Source organism: Capricornis sumatraensis, chromosome 20, assembly GCF_032405125.1.
Source record: "Capricornis sumatraensis isolate serow.1 chromosome 20, serow.2, whole genome shotgun sequence".
In the NCBI taxonomy this organism is placed as follows: domain Eukaryota; kingdom Metazoa; phylum Chordata; class Mammalia; order Artiodactyla; family Bovidae; genus Capricornis; species Capricornis sumatraensis.
In genome coordinates this window covers 60,919,201-60,934,733 of record NC_091088.1, presented here as the reverse complement: position 1 = coordinate 60,934,733, position 15,533 = coordinate 60,919,201, and the positions used below count along the sequence as shown (strand labels likewise).

The 15,533-nt window shown below is 52.7% G+C and overlaps 1 protein-coding gene across 2 annotated transcripts; it reads right to left on the bottom strand.

Moving 5' to 3' along the window:
• Positions 1-5,807: 5,807 nt before the first annotated feature.
• LIN7B (lin-7 homolog B, crumbs cell polarity complex component) lies at positions 5,808-9,320 on the bottom strand. 2 transcript variants are annotated; one of them, XM_068992907.1, is made up of 6 exons: positions 9,284-9,320; positions 8,741-8,859; positions 8,383-8,454; positions 7,449-7,658; positions 6,176-6,339; positions 5,808-5,829 (listed from the first exon to the last, which is right to left on the bottom strand). In XM_068992907.1, exons 1-6 carry the CDS (start codon positions 9,318-9,320, stop codon positions 5,808-5,810), a joined length of 624 nt encoding a protein of 207 aa, XP_068849008.1. The 2 variants fall into 2 exon arrangements, with proteins under 2 accessions (XP_068849008.1, XP_068849009.1); XM_068992908.1 differs by lacking the exon at positions 7,449-7,658.
• Between the last annotated feature and the right edge of the window lie 6,213 nt (positions 9,321-15,533).

The window sequence follows — 15,533 nt, the reverse complement described above, 5'->3', positions numbered from 1 at the left end:
GCAAACCTAGACTCAGCTTATTGGGAGAAACCAAAGCCGAGGGACCCACTCCCTGAGAGAAAGCGGAACGCTTGGAAGCCCCTCCCCTCCCACCCAAGGGCTTCCGAGGTGGCTCAGTGGTAAAGAATCCACCTGCCAATGCAGGAGACACAGGTTCGATCCCTGGGTGGAGAAGATCCCCTGAAGAAGGGAATGGCAACCCACTCCAGTATTCTTGCCTGGGAAATCCATTGGGTCCCAAAGAGTCGGACATGACTGGATGCATGCACATTCCCCTCCAGTCCAGATCCCGCCCCTGCAAGGGCCTCAGGCCCCGCCCATCACTGGCACTGTGGGAAAATCAGTCTACCTATTCTGGCCCTGCTGAGAATTCCCTTCAACCTCACTGTATGAATGAGAAAACTCAGGCCCAGGAGAGGGAGACTATGTCTTCAGGAGGTCACTGGTAGGTAGTCACCTGTATAATGTCACAAGGATGGTCCTGAACTGCTATTCAGCCCAATTTCTGCCTCCTTCAACTGACCAGATATCTAGATATCTAGTTACAGGAGAATCTAAAGACTCTCTCCAGGCAGAGGGAAAAAAAAAGATGGCATGGACCATGCTAGCCATTTCACACTACACGGGAATCCTAGATCCAGCTACTTCTCCCCTCAGGTCATAGGAATCTAGGTTCCCCTGTCCCTTCTGTCTCCCAGAGAGAGGAGTCTGAGCCTCCATCCTTCTCCTCCCCAGGCCCAGAAGTCCGAGACCAGATCCCTCTCCTTCCAGGGCACAAGAGTCTGAGCTTTCAATCTCCAACCGTATACCCAGAAATCTCAGCCTTCAGATTTCTCTTCCCTCAGAATTCAGGCCCCCAGGACCCAGGAGTCTGGGTGCATGAGCCGTGGGCGGGGATGAAGGGAGCTCTCCGAGACACTCCCCCTGCTCATATCAGGTCAGACGGGTCTGGCTGGCCCAGCAGAAAGCAGGAGGGACTTTCACTCTGTTCTCTCCTTTCTTTCTCTCCCTTCAGGGAGAGGAATAACCGGTTCTCAGAGTGGATAATTCCCAGCCCCACCCAATATTTGGACTATATCTACAGCCTGGGACTGGAACCTTGGACTCCAGGGAAGAGAGGTAGGGACTGAGAGCCCCAGGACCTGGGAGGGGAGGCAACTAGATGCCTGTACCCTTGGGTCTTTGAAGAGGTATATCTGGGAATCTAGACATCTGAGTCCCAACATGGGGAGGTCAGATTCAAGAAAATGTTTATAAGAGAGCAAGCCAGCCGTAAGTAAAAAAAAAAAACAAACAGCATGGTATCTAAAACTCAGAACCTACACATGAGATGCAGCTAAGGATGTTTTCAGGAGGCTGCTCTAGAACTTCAGATTCCCTGAGAAGGAAACAAAACTCAACAAGGCTAACTGTAGACTCTAGACCCAGTACAGCATGCAGAAAGGATATATGCTTCCACATTTACAGTGTGCTTGGGGTAAGAGCGTCACATGGGGCCAAATAGAGGGGCATATTCTGGAACCCAGGTCTAGAACCGTGAACCAGCCAAGAGCAATCCAATAACTCAAAAGAGTGTCTGGTTCACCCCCAGAACCCCAAACATAGAAGGGAGGGTGATGATATCTAAGGACAGACCTAATGCAATGCTTAACAAACCTAAGTCAGAAGCCAAACAAGAACTCAGAACCTACAAGGGACGAAAATATAACACAGAATATAACAGAGGTCACATTCTTGGTTTCTTCACATGTCTAGATAATGTTAGAACTCAGAGGGCAGAATATTTGCTCTAGAATTCAGAACATGCCCTGGAGCAAAGGAAAAAAACCTAGAAAATAGCAAGGAGTTTGCCTGGAACTTAGAATTGCCTGGGGGAGAATGCTGAAGGAGGCATTCTGGCAACTGAGAATTTACTGGCATAAGGACTGAGCTGGCAAAGGAGGTGGGGGTGGGGGTGGTGTGTTCTAGAAATGAGGACATTTCTAGGCTGAAGACTCCAGAACAAGAGAGGGCCTAGAGCATGTTTAGAATGCTGAAGTGGCAGATGGAAGAAGCCCACAGTCCACCAGGGGACAAGTTCTGAGCCAAGGTCACACTGGGGGAAAAGATAGACAGAGAAGGTGGGGATGGATGGGCTTAGAATACAGAACCTGAAGAAGGAAGGCGCAGTGTAATCCTGGGGACTTAAGACTGTAGAACTGGATGGTATATAAAATAGGGAGGTTCAGAGACTTCCCTGGTGGTCCAGTGGTCAGGACTCTGCCCTTTCACTGCAGGGGGTGTAGGTTCGATCCCTGGTTGGGGACCTAAGATCCCGCATACCTCACAGCAAAGTCCAAAAATAAATAAAATGAAATATGGAAACATATTCTAGAACTGATAACGCAGTTTGGAGAAAAGCTACAGCCCATAAATGGAACACACACACACATTCTAGCACTGAGAATGCCCCTGGGAAAAGAACAGAATCTAGAACATTGCCAAGGATGTGGCTAGAACCTAGAACACACCCAAAATGAAATTTTAAAAGAAAATAAGCACTGGCTTCTTAAAAATTGGAATATGTCAGGAATTACTTGGCGGTCCAGTGGTTAGGACTAGGCACTTTCACTGCTGGGGCCTGGGTTGGATCCCTGGTCAGGGAACTAAGATCTGTGGGGGAGAAAGTGGTGGGGGGAGGAAGGAACATATCTAAGGGGAGGAAAGTGGGCTTGGTCGCTTGGCTTGGGAGCACTAATCAGAAATTTGAATTTACCTGGGGAACATCATGACTCGAATTTAGCACCTGACCTAGAATTTAGAACATACCTTGGGTGAAAAAGGAACAGAGATGTTCACTGAGAATATTCTAGGATTTTGAAAGAATTCCACGAAGCACTGCCAGTGTGCCTGTTTAGTTGGAAACATGGAAGGCAGTTCTAGATCACGAAATGAACCTAGGTCACAGAACACATCTGGAGAAAGGGATGTATGCTCGGTTTATCAGTCTGAGAATGTACTTGAAGGATGGGGCATCACGATATGAAAAAATCATGATGGGGTGCTGGAAGCATCTCAAGAACCTGGGTCTCAAGGGAAAATATTGGAAACCCCAGGAAGCCCAAAATCTGAGCTGATACGGGGATGAGGCAGGGGTTTTTCAAGGCCACCAGAGTTGATGGGCAATAGTGAGGCTGTAGGGACTTGGGTCCCTAAGAGTAACAGCTGAGCAGCTAGATACTTTGGAGGTCAGAGTTGAGGAACTGGACTCCTGAATCTTTGTGGAGGCAAAAGACAGGATATGGAAGTTTGGAGCCTGAGTCCTTGTTGGAAGGGAGGGCAGGGGTAGATGGCTTTGATGAGCAGTACAGAAGGTGGGGTCTGAATTCCTGGGTCGCTGAGGGGAGACAGGATCAGGGACAGGGCATTTAGGTCTTCAAGGGGGAGGACGGGCAGAAGCCAGCGAATTGCATTAAGAATTGCATTCTGAGCCCCTGAAAGGGAGGAATCATGGCGCCTGAATCCCTAAGGGGGCAGATGCTGGGGTGCCAGGAGGCTGGGTATATTTATTGCAGGGGAACAGGGCTTTGAACTGGGTCTCTAAAGGGGCAAAGGCTGGGAAACTGGATTCCTTCCTGGAGTGGTGAAGGCTACCAGCTGGGGCCTCTAGCCAGAGGAAGTGAGGACTGACAAGGCTTCCAGACCCGGGTAGGATCTGGATCCCCGGATTCCAAGATCCCTAAGGTGGACCAGGCAAGAACATTCAGAAGCCACGACTCCTCAAGTAGCAGCTGGGGTCACCGCAACTGGGGTGCTGAGGATGGGGCTGAGAGCCTGGCCAGAGGAATCCTGAGGCCCGGGCGCCCAGGTCGGGGAGGGCCTGGGTATTCCCGGGTCAAAGGCGCGGCGAGGGGGATCCCCGCGCCGCCGGCGCCCCCTCCCCGGCGGCGGCAGCGGGAGGTGGGGGAGACACGGCTGCCGAGAATGGTGACCATGGACAGCTCCAGAGCGGGCCTGTGTCCAGGGCGGCCGCTGAGCCGGCCTGGACCGAGGGACTCGGCCGGCTGTACAAGCCGGAGGACCGGAGATGGGCTGACTGGGTCCCCGAATGGGGGACTATGCCGACGCGACCGAGGGAGGGGGGGCCGGCGGCTCTAACTGGGGGAGTCTGACACAGCCTTGGTAGGTGTCGATCTCCCAGGACTGGGCCGAGGAGGAGGATCTTGGTCCAGAGGGGGTTCCCGGGGCTGACCTGGGAAATTAAGGCTCCCGGGCCCTGGAGGAGGCGCAAGGCGGCAGTACGCCTGGGATCCTAGGGTTCGGTTGGTGACTCTGAGAGCCGGGAGGGACACGCCTGAGTCTCTGGGGTCGGGCTGTGAAATCTGGGCTGTGAGGTCCTCGGAGAAGGAGAAGAGAATCCAGGTTCTCGGGGAGGCGGGGGAAGCTCGGCGAGGGGTCCCCCGGGTGGGCGCTGCCAGGCGGGCCCGGCTGGGCTCTTACCTACCTGGTCCGCGGCGGCTGCGGGCGGAGCTGGGCTGCAGGAGGGACGTGGGGGTGGGGTGGGGGGACCGGGCGGGGCCCCTGGCGGCGGCCGGGGCCCGGATCTGTAGCTCTGGAGCCCAGTCTCCGCGGCTCGCGCGGGCTCCGCGTCTCTTGCTCCGGCTTGGGCGCTGGGGTCCCCCTCCCCTTCACGGTCTAACAGCCCTTTACCCCCTAAAATAGCCCCCTGCCCCTGTCACCGTTCAGCCTCCCCCCGCGAGGCCGCAGCCACCAGATCTAGGGGTGCTCACCAGCGCCCCCCAAATCCCACCTTCCCCCGCCAAAAAATTCTTCCTCCCTCCTCCCCCCCGCAACCAGCGCTGGGGCGGTCGTGGCCCCTTTAACAGGAGACAGACAGACGGCGCCGAGTGGCCAATGGGAGGCGGTGTCGGCGCCGGCCGGCGGTTAGGCCCCGCCCCCGCACTGCCTGGGAGGGGTCGCGCGGGCGGAGAGCGGGAGGCGGGGCTAAGGCGGGTCGGCCAATAGGCACGCGGCGTGAGGCGGCTGGGGCGGGAGGCGGAGCCCGGCATGGGGATGATGTCACCTGGAGCGAGTGGCGCGCGGCGTGGAACGCCAGTCGCGACCCCGGATTCCGGCGGTGGCGCGCGCCTGCCCTCGCGCCGCACGGGACAGGAGGGTTGGGCGGGCGGCGAGGTGGGAGTAAAAGATGGCTTTTAAGACGGGGGCGGCTCCCGGAGACACGCGCTCGGGTTATAAGGTGGGGTGAATGGCTGGTCGGCGAGTGCACCTTACTCTGCACCCCATGAGCCCGCCTCGGAAACTGCACGTGGCACCCCCACCTCTCGCGCAGACTATTGCGCGGCCGGCAGGGCTCCCCCCGCGGACTAGGCTAATGGTTCGCTCCGCCCCGCCCACACAGAGGCCGCCCACTGACTCTGGCGCGTTTCAGGACTCCTCTGTCAGACCAGCTATAGAGAAAGGGGGCTTGGCTTCCGCCCTCAGAATCTCGGAAGGGTAGGGGGGAGTTGTCTTCAGCTCTGATCCCGCGCTCAGACCCAGATCGGGTCCCAGCCTCCATCCTGGACTTATCGTTGGGAAACCGGCCAGCCTCTGTCTTCGGACCTGGCGAAAAGTCTCAAGCTCCGCTCTCAGACCCTGAAAAGGGTCTGGTCTCGACTCAGCTTCTCTCCCTCCCACATCTCCAGACACTCCAACCCCTGGATGCAGGACATACACAGACACTCAAGGAGGGTCAAAGATCTTTAAATAAGGAGTTGGTGACAATAAATACTGTACAGGGGAGGGGGTGAGGGTCCAGATCTGTGGTTTCAGCCTCGAGACTCCAAGGACCTAAAAGGAGGGTGAAGAGAGGGGAGCCAAGCTCAGCGGAGAAGACAGTGGTAGGCATGGGAGAGATAGCCAGGATTGGGGTTCCAGAGCAAAGAGCCCAGGGAAGTGGGTTGAGGGATTCCAGAGAGAGCAGGTTCCCCATCTTGGGGTGGAAGTAAGCTAAGTAGGGGCCCCCAAGGTAGTCAGAATGGTTTGGGGTGAGAGTCGGGGTCAAGGGTCAGAATCCCAGAGAAAGGAGCCAGGGCTAGGGGTGGCAATCAGTGTCTCAGAAATTACCGGCCTGGTCTGGGAGTCTGGGGATGAGGGAGGCAGAGGAGCCCCAGGGGTGTGGTGGCAAAGGGCTCACGAGTAGCTCTGATGTTGCTGGCGCCGCCGGGCGGAGCGCATCTTCTCAAAGCGGGCTTCCATCTCCTCCAGCACTCGAGGTGTGTAGCGTACCACCAGCTTCACTGAGCCCTGGGCAGCCTTCAGAAGCTCCACTGCCTTCTCATGCTGCTCACCCTCAACGCTCTGCGGGGACCGTTCAGACAGTTCATCTTTATCCCCTTCCCCCCTGGCAAAGCCTGATGACCCCCAATCCATCCCTCCTGCCCTGTTTTTTGTCCCCACCACCTGGCCCCAGCTCAGACCTCATCCTTGGTGTTCCAGCCCCCAGTCTCTTATTCCCCAGAGTCCCAAGGGGGGTCTTTATATACCTCCAGGCTGAGCAGCCTTCCATTGCTCACAGTCCTCCCAGGCTGACCCCAACCACCTATCTAGCTCTGCCTCCTTCTACTCTAACCATAGTGGTTTTAATTATCTGCATGCCCTAGTCCATCAGAACCAAGTCCTTTCTCTTCAGCTCACAGGAATGCAGAGCCACAGTCCCTGCCTACTGTACCTTCAACCTAACACTCTTCTCCACCAACTCCTACTCATCCTCCAAAACCCAACTCAAGGAGACTTCCCTGGTGGCCCAGTGGCTAAGACTCTGTGCTCCCAATGGAGGGAGCCCAGGTTCACTCCCGGGTCAGAGAACTAGATCCCACATGCTGCAACCAAGACCTAGAGCAGCCAAAAACAAAAAACAACAAACTCAAATGTTCCTTAATCTCCAAAAACTTCCCTCATCTACACTGGTCTGGTGCCACATCTGGGCTCTCACAGTGCTCTGTGCTTCCTCATTATCTCCCTGGTTTAGGATTATTTCAGCCAGGGTCTATCTCCCTCACCAGAGAGGGTGTCCTTGGAGGTACCAGCAGAGGCCAGTTACTCTCAGCGTGTGTGCATGCTAAGTTGCTTCAGTCGTGTCCAACTCTGCAACCCTATGGACTGTAGCCCGCCAGGCTCCTCTGTCCATGGGATTCTTCAGGCAAGAATACTGGAGTTCGTTTCCATTTCCTTATCCAGGGGATCTTCCTGACCCAGGGATCAAACCCAAGTCTCCTGCATTGGCAGGCAGATTCTTTACCACTGAGCCACCTGGGAAGCCCCCTAGTTACTCTCAGGGTCTGCAGCAAAGCCCAGAACAGGGTGAGACACAGAGGCAGTGTTCAGTGTGTTGAGTGAATATGAAAAACCGGGACTCTGCTACCTTGGGCAGACTATGACCCCTAACCCTGCCTCAGCCCCCAACTCACCACACCATTGACTGACAGCAGCTGGTCCCCACGCTTCAGGCCTCCGTGGCGGTCAGCCACACCCCCAGGGATGACACGGGAGATGTAGATAGGCGAATTCTGCTCCTTGCCCCCCATGATGTTGAAGCCCAGGCCCTCGTCCGTCTTGGGCAGTTCCACTACCCTGGGATGTGCATGGCCCTCACTGGCTGTGAAGGCAGCCACCGTGGCCTGGGAAAGAGAAAGCCTTGGGAGGTGAGGACCCCCCACAATGGGCATACGCATTCAGGTGGAGGCTAGGCCCCCGCTCAGGAGAGGGATTCGGCCAGGGAGCTCTTCTCAAGAATGGGGCACCTGCCACACAAGTCAACACAAGATCACTCTGTAGTGACAAGATGTCCATTTTCGTCACTTTGGACACTTCAGACTGTCAAAGAGAAAGCCTCCATTTGCTGTGTGTGTCTTGAATCTCACTTTTTTGCCAATCTCACTTTTTTACAGAGAGAAACAAAGGCCTGAGAGAATCTCGAGCCTCGAGCAAGCAAACAGCATCTAACCATGATTTAGTAAGATTTCAGTGTTTAACCCAACTTCATTGTTTTCATCGTGTAAAGGTTTAAACTTATCTTCTGGTCAGGCATTTCATACTAGTTTCTAATTGTACTTGCTAATTGCCTGGAGAATTCCATGCACAGAGGAGCCCGGTGGGTCACAAAGAGTCGAACACGACTCAGTGACTAAAACTTTCACTTTTCACTTTCAAAGATACCTTTATATGACATTGAAGCTACAAATGTGAGATTATTCAAAATATATTATAAATACTAGTAAAGGTGATAGATAGATATGGCAAAAATCATGAAGGAGGAAACAGGAATGACTGGCTTTAGGAAGACGCTGAGCTGGACCATGCGATTCAGTGGATCCCATGAGCCAAGGGGTGGGGGGAGCCTACCTTGGCCGTGGCGTGGGCCCGGATCTCAGCACTGCCGGTGATGTCCAGCGTGTCGTAGAGCTGCTCATACACCTGGTGAGGACGCAGCCCTGCCTCAGGGAGCCGCCAGCCCAGCTCCTCAACACAGGCGTCCAGGCCCGCAGACCCTCCCACCCAAGGGTCCGCTCCGCCCCCGCAACTCCGAAGCCGCGGAAACTACAACTCCCGAAGAACCCCTGGGCTGAAGCGCGGGCACCACCCCCCAACCCCCAGGAGCGCCGCCCCGGTCGCTGCCGGGAGGCGTAGTCCCTCGGCTCGGGGCGACCAGGAGGAGAACTACGGCCGCCCGCCCCGTGCCCCGGCGCCGCGGTGCTCTCACCTCCCGGATGGCAGAGCAGAAGCGGCTCTGCAGGACTCGCTGGAGGGCCTGCAGCTTCTGCGGGGGCAGCTCCCCGCTGCGCTGGAGCCGCTCGAGGAGCTCCACTGCCCGGGACACTTCTGCGGGGCGGGGGCGGGGCGCACAGACACACACAGTCAGAGACGCGAAGACGCAGAGAACCCGGAGAGATTGCGGCCAGAGACCAAGTCAGGGCGAACGCAGACCCGGGAAAGAACAGCCGCGTCCCGGCCGGACACCCGCAGAGTCGCCGCGGGTGGCAGAGGAGAGACTGCGGCCAGCCGGGCGCCCTGCGTGCCCAGGATCCCCACAGACACCCGCGCAGAGGTGTGCGTGCAGCGGGCGCCCCCTCCCCGGCCCGCTCGCCCACGGACCCTCCCACACCCCCCGACGGCCGGACTCTCGGCGCCCCGCCCCGCCCACCCCCGCCGGGCCCGCCCACCCGCCGGGGTCTTGCCCGGGGAGGGGCGGGAGACTGGGATGCAGACCCGGGGCCGGGTGGGCAGGGCCGCGGGGCGCGCTTACCCCGCTCCAGTCCCAGCGGCTCCACCAGCGCAGCCATGTCCGCGCCGCCTCTGCGAGGAACCCGCCTGCCGGTCGCCGGCGAGGAGGGCGGGGCTGCTCGAGGCCACGCCCCGGCGACGAGCGCCCCCTGCGGAAGCAGGGCCCGGCGAGCGCAAGCCTGCCCACCCGACTCGGGTCCTGTCTCGCTGCCCTGCCCTCAGACCCCATCCGGGTGTTGGGTTAGTGACCCCTCCTATTGCAGCTTCTGTCTGCACCACCTTCCATCTCATCTGTCTGTCCTGCCCGCCTCACCTGTCTGTCTCCTTTCTATCCGTTTTTTCCACATTCATTGTGGAAAGATTGAAGGCAGGAGGAGAGGGGACGACAGAGGATGAGATGGTTGGACGGCATCATAGGCTCAATGGACATGAGTTTGAGTGAACTCTGGGAGTTGGTGATGGACAGGGAGGCCTGGCGTGCTACGGTCCATGGGGTCGCACAGAGTCGAACACGACTGAGCGACTGAACTGAACCATGTCACACATTGGGCCCAAGATCATGGATACAATGGTGAGCAGGGCAACTAGGCCCACTGCCCTCCTAGAGCTTATTGTATGACGCGGGTGGTGGTGGAGGCGAGTAGACAGATATGAGAGTAGGGAGGTGACGATCTAGGAGAGACACTGGTGGAAAGTCCTTGGAGGTAAGATCTTCATGAGGTGCGGCGTGAGTCACTTTCCAGGCAGAAAGAGCCCCCATGGCAGGATAGCGGAATAAGGACTGGAGTGGTTTGTGAGGAAGGCGGAAAGGTTGACAGGATATAACTGATGCACCGCCTTGTGTGCTGGCTTATTCATGTTGAGGATTTTGGACTTCATGGTAACTCCCGAGGGTAAAATGCAATAGTCACATGTGTATGTTAAGATCACCGTGGACACTGTGTGGAGACTGGATTGGATGGGAGCAAAACTGGGATCAGGGGTACCGATCAGGAGGTCATCCTTGTAATCCTGTGATGAGCAGAGGCGTGGAGGGTATGTGGACAGATTTGGAGATGTTTGGATGTGTCTTAATTGTATATGAGACCTGAGAGGTGGAGGAGAAGGGGATATTGAGGTGCGTGTGGGGCCTTTTGCTAAGATGGTCTATGCTGGTGACGGGACAGTGGATATTTTGACTTTGAGGAGCCTGTGCAGTAAACCAGGCCTGCAAGCAGTTCTGAGAATTTAGGCCAAGGTGGTAAATAACACCAGGAGAGTGGACAAGAATGCTAGAGAGAAGAGAATATAGAATGAAGCGGACTGAGGACTGAGTCCTCAAAACTCCTATTGTATAAAAGTCGGGAAGAAGACAAAGAATGGCCAGAAAGGTAGGAGGAAAACTCAGCTGGGAGAACCACAAAAACAGAGTGTTTCTGAAAACGGAAGTGGGCAGTGGTATCAGATGCTCTAGAGAGTCAGAGACATGTAGATGCAGGCGAGGCTAGAGAAGCCTGGCTGTTGTTCAGCCATCAACTGACGCAGAAAGTACATCCTCAGTTAACCTCACCATTAGTGGGATGGAATCCAGAAAGGGGTTTTTGCAAACTGAGAGGACTAGAGCAGGTTTGTTTGGCCTCTTGCCATCATAGTATGTTTCTCTTCTCATTTTAACAACAACAAAGAAAAGAACATAGTTATGGACTTTAAAACAAAATGAAATAATACAGAAGGATAAATATTTTTTGTCCATTTTTTTTCCAAATGTTTTATTTTGTATTGGGGTATAGCTGATTAATAATGTCATGGTCAGGTGAACAGCAAAGGGACTCAGCCTTACACACACATGTATCCATTCTCCCCCAAACCGCCCCCCCAATCCCAGCTGGTGCATAACTTTGAGCCAAGTTCCATGTGCTGCACAGTAGGTCCTTGTTGGTTAGCCATTTTAAATAGAGCAGTACATGACCTAGAAGGATGAATATTGAAAAGCACCAGCCCCGTGGGACTTTCCTGGTGGTCCAGTGGTTAAGACTCTGCGCTTCTAAAGCAAAGAGTATGGGTTTGATCCTTGGTCAGGGAACGAAGATCCCACGTGCCGTGTGTGGAGGCCAAGAAAATTAACAAATACAAACAAAACAACCCCCCCACACACACAAAACAGAAAGCACCAGCCTCCATCCCCGTCCTAATTCTCCTCACTGCAAGAGGCAATGAGGTGTAGATGTTTCGCCTGCTAGTTGCTTGTGTAGCTAAGTAACATATCATTTCTCGATTTTTCAATTTTAGATGTTAGCAATATATTACATATTGATTTTCTGCTCTTACAACCTTTCCCCTCTCTTCCCATGGTAGTTTTGTGGTACCGGTTTTTAGGTCAGTCAATAAAAGGCTCACATTATGTCTAAGTATTCGATACTTACTGTTTGCTGTATGAGCTTGAGTATTGTCCTGTGATTACATTTCCTTTCTTGAACAGCTTCCATTTTTTACCCTGTAATGTCTATCTACTTTTGTTTCTTTCATCGCATTCTTAATTTCTTTCAAACTCTGCATCACAACACATACTTTATTGACTCTTTTTATCCTGAAGCTTCTTGTAAACTTCAATCCTCTGACTCCAGTCCGGACCAAGAAACTGCCGTCCTGGGATGTCCCTCCGCTGCTCTGCTGAACCGGATCATCTCTTTTTAAATCCCTCATTTTGTTAAAGTATATCCCCCGTTATTAATAACTTCCTAAAAAGATTGTTGGGGAGAAACAAAGATTGCGAGATTTGTCCTTCAAGAAGTTCCTCTAATTCTTTTTTCCCCTTGCACGTCTAGTATCTAATCAACTACCAAATGTGTCTACTAATTAATTGCAGATGGTTTCCAGTTCTGAAATTTCCAATAGACTTTTTTAAGATTCCTGTTAAACTTTACAATTCTAAAGGTCTCGTCAAATTCTTTTTTCCTTATTTTGGGAACATAGTTATTTCAGCCTCTGATAATTCCATCGTGTTTTTATTGTCTTTTTCTCCTTGAATAGATGCTAAGTACTGGCACTAAGGGTTAGCCTCTGGTTGCTCAGATGGTAAAGAATCTGCCTGCAGTCAGGAAACCCTGGTTCGATCCCTGGGTTGGGAGATTCCCTGGAGAAGAGAATAGCGACCCACTCCAGTATTCTTGCCTGGAGAATCCCATGGACAGAGAAGCCTGGCGGCTTACAGTCCAGGAGGTCGCAGAGTCGGACATGACTGAGCGACTAAGACACACACACATTGTACTAAAGACCACGTAGGCTCTCCCTTCCTCCAAAGAAAGTTGTTTTCTTCTGGCAGGGGAGAGATCTGGTTTTAGGTTTTCTTAGGCCTGGTCTGTTTCACATGTGACCTGACTCCGATGTTGTATTACTCTGGGGGCCTCAAGCACAGCCATTTCTCCACTGCAGGCCTGGAACCCCAACCTGTCTCCCCCCCGGGTTACATGGCTGCTCAGCAACTTAGCCTTCTTTAGTGCTTTCTGATGAGCCCCCTGGGGGTCCTTGAAAGGACAATGAGCTGCTTAGGAGTTGGCAGATGCCTGCGGGGAAGACGGCATGTCCATTCTGGGACGCAGTGCCCCATCTGGGAGTTTCTCCCTCAAGTCCCACTGTCTGGTACAAACTGTCAGCTCAGCCCAGTCGAGGACTGCCACTTTCTGAGTCTTTTCCACCACTTTTTTGCATCTGTCCTGCCACAATAATTGGCAAATATCCTCAAGGGAAAACTGAAAGAACGTGTTAGTCGCTTAGTTGTGTCCGACTCTTTGTGACCCCATAGACTGTAGCCCACCAGGCTCCTCTGTCCATGGGGATTCTCCAGGCAAGGATACTGAGTGGGTTGCATGCCCTCCTTCAGGGGATCTTCCCAGGTTCTTTACTGTCTGAGCCGCCACGGATAAATATGAAGCTCACCTCTGTATGCTTCCTCTCCTGGTATCAGCGCCCCTCAAGCGTGGCCTACAATTGTTTGCTCCCCAAAGCCTTTCACAAGTTACTTTTATGTTTTGTCCAGTCATTTTTTAAGATTTATTTATTTATTTACGGCTGTGCTGGGTCTTTGTTGCCGCGTGCAGGCCTTCTCCAGTTGCGGCAAGCGGACTTCTCATTGCAGTGGCTTCTCTTGTTGCAGAGCACACACGTCAGGGAGCGCAGGCTCAGTAGTTGCAGTTCCCGGGCTCCTCAGTACTTGTGGCACATGGGCTTAGTTGCTTTGAGCTACGTGGGATCTTCCTGGACCAGGGATCAAATCTGTGTCTGCTGCATTGGCAGGCGGATTCTTTACCACCAAGCCACCAGGGAAGCCCCTGTCCAGTCTTTATGTACCTGGTCTATTGGCGAGCTATGGTCCACAGAGTCACAGAGTCGGATGTAACTGAAGTGACTTAGCATGCACACTATGCCAGGAAAGTCCAAAATGGGCTGTTTTTCATAGCCAACTCCAGAAGTATGGTTTCAATATCTGGAGTATCTATGAAAATACAGTAATTAGAGGAATTAAGCTTTTTTTTAAATTATTCCCTAAATTGTTTTCTCCGGGACCAGTTTCTCTATTTATCTTGTGGTCTCTTTTGGCAGATTTTTTTCAAATGTCTGGGATCTTTGGTTATATGCTTGTAAAAACTGAGGCAGTTAAAACAACAGTAGAACCTGGGCTGTGCAGTTGGATTTCACTGATAGTTTGCCTCTAATTATTAGGCCAACTCTGCCTTCAGGCTGAGAAACTCGTATTTGAAAATGCCCAGCTCCGAGGCATTCTGCTTGTGGAAACAGTGCAATTGTTCTGGGTACAAATCCTGTTCAAGTCTCCTATCCCGGGGACAGGGGAGCCTGGTGGGCTGCCGTCTATGGGGTCGCACAGAGTTGGACACGACTGAAGTGACTTAGCAGCAGCAGCAGCAGCCTTATTATACCTGAAGTTGCAGTCCTGAGCCTCTGTAAGTTCTCCGCCAAGGTCTGTGGATGGCTCCCTTCTCAAGTGGCCACCAGACTGACGTGTTCTCACCACTGTCCTATTTCGTCTTTAATCCAGAAATGTGCTGACATCTCGACCGCTGACGGAACCTTGCTTTGTTACTCCTCTGCTATCATTAGGAAGTAAAAACAGACAGTGAACCTGCCATCATGAACTGGAGGCCATTTTCTGTCCTGGCCCTGTGAGGACCCTCTGCTCTACCTGATTTTTACTTTTTTAATTTATTTATGCTATGCTGGGTCTTAGTTGTGACACACGGGATCTTCCATCTTCCTTGCGGCATGTGAAGTCTTAGTTGCTGTATGTGGGATCTAGTTCCCTGAACAGGGATCCATCAAATCCTGGCCCCGTGCATTGGGAGCTAAGAGTCTTAGCTGCAGGACCACCAGGGAAGTCCCTCTACCCAATCTTTTTACATCTTAAAATTTTTTTTTAATTGAAGTACAGATCTACAATGTTTCAGATGTACAGCAGTGATTCAGTTGTACATGTGCTCTTTTTCAGATTCTTTTCCATCATAGGTTATTACAAGATCTACTGAGTATAGTTCCCTGTGTTATATAGTAGGTCCTGGTTGTTTTATATATAGTTGTGTGTATCTATTAACCTATTAATCCCCAACTCCTAATTTATCCCTCTCCTCCCTTTCCCTTTGGGTAACTGTAAATTTGTTTTCTGTGTCTGTGAGTCTGTTTCTGTTTTGTAAATAAGTTCATTTGTATCAGGGCTTCCCAGGTGGGGCTGGTGGTAAAGAACGTGCCTGCCAATCCAGGAGGCATAAGAGACAGGTTCGACTCCTGGGTTGAGAAGATGCCCTGGAGGAGGGCATGGCAACGCACTCCAGTATTCTTGCCCAGAGAATCCCTATGGACAGAGGCGCCCGGACCTGAAGCGACTTAGCACGCACAAAGCATGCGTCATTTGTATCATTGTTTTAAAAGATTTCACATATAAACAGTGTCATATTTGTCTTTCTCCTTTTGACTTCACTTAGTGTGATAATCTCTAGGTCCATCCATGTTGCTACAAATGGCATTTCATTATTTTCATGGTTGAGTAATATTCCATGGTATATAGAGGCCACATCTTCCTCATCCACTCCTCTGTCGATGGACATTTAGGTCGCTTCCATATCTTGGCTATTATGCTATCTTTTTTGTTTTTTGGCTACTCCATGTGGCATTTGGGATTCCCTGGTAGCTCAGCTGGTGAAGAATCCACCTGCAATGCAGGAGACCCAAGTTTGATCCCTGGATTGGGAAGATCCCCTGGAGAAGAGAATGGCAACCCACTCCCA

What these genes read in the sequence shown, in the direction of transcription:
- LIN7B (XM_068992907.1), bottom strand. Translation starts at nt 9,320, where the DNA reads ATGGCTGCGCTGGTGGAGCCGCTGGGACTGGAGCGGG. An exon ending in TGCTGTCAGTCAATGGTGTG is followed by an intron (nt 6,340 to 7,448) that starts GTGAGTTGGGGG and finishes CGGTCCCCGCAG; the next exon opens with AGCGTTGAGGGTGAGCAGCA. An exon ending in CAGCAACATCAGAGCTACTC is followed by an intron (nt 5,830 to 6,175) that starts GTGAGCCCTTTG and finishes CCCTCCTTTTAG; the next exon opens with GTCCTTGGAGTCTCGAGGCT.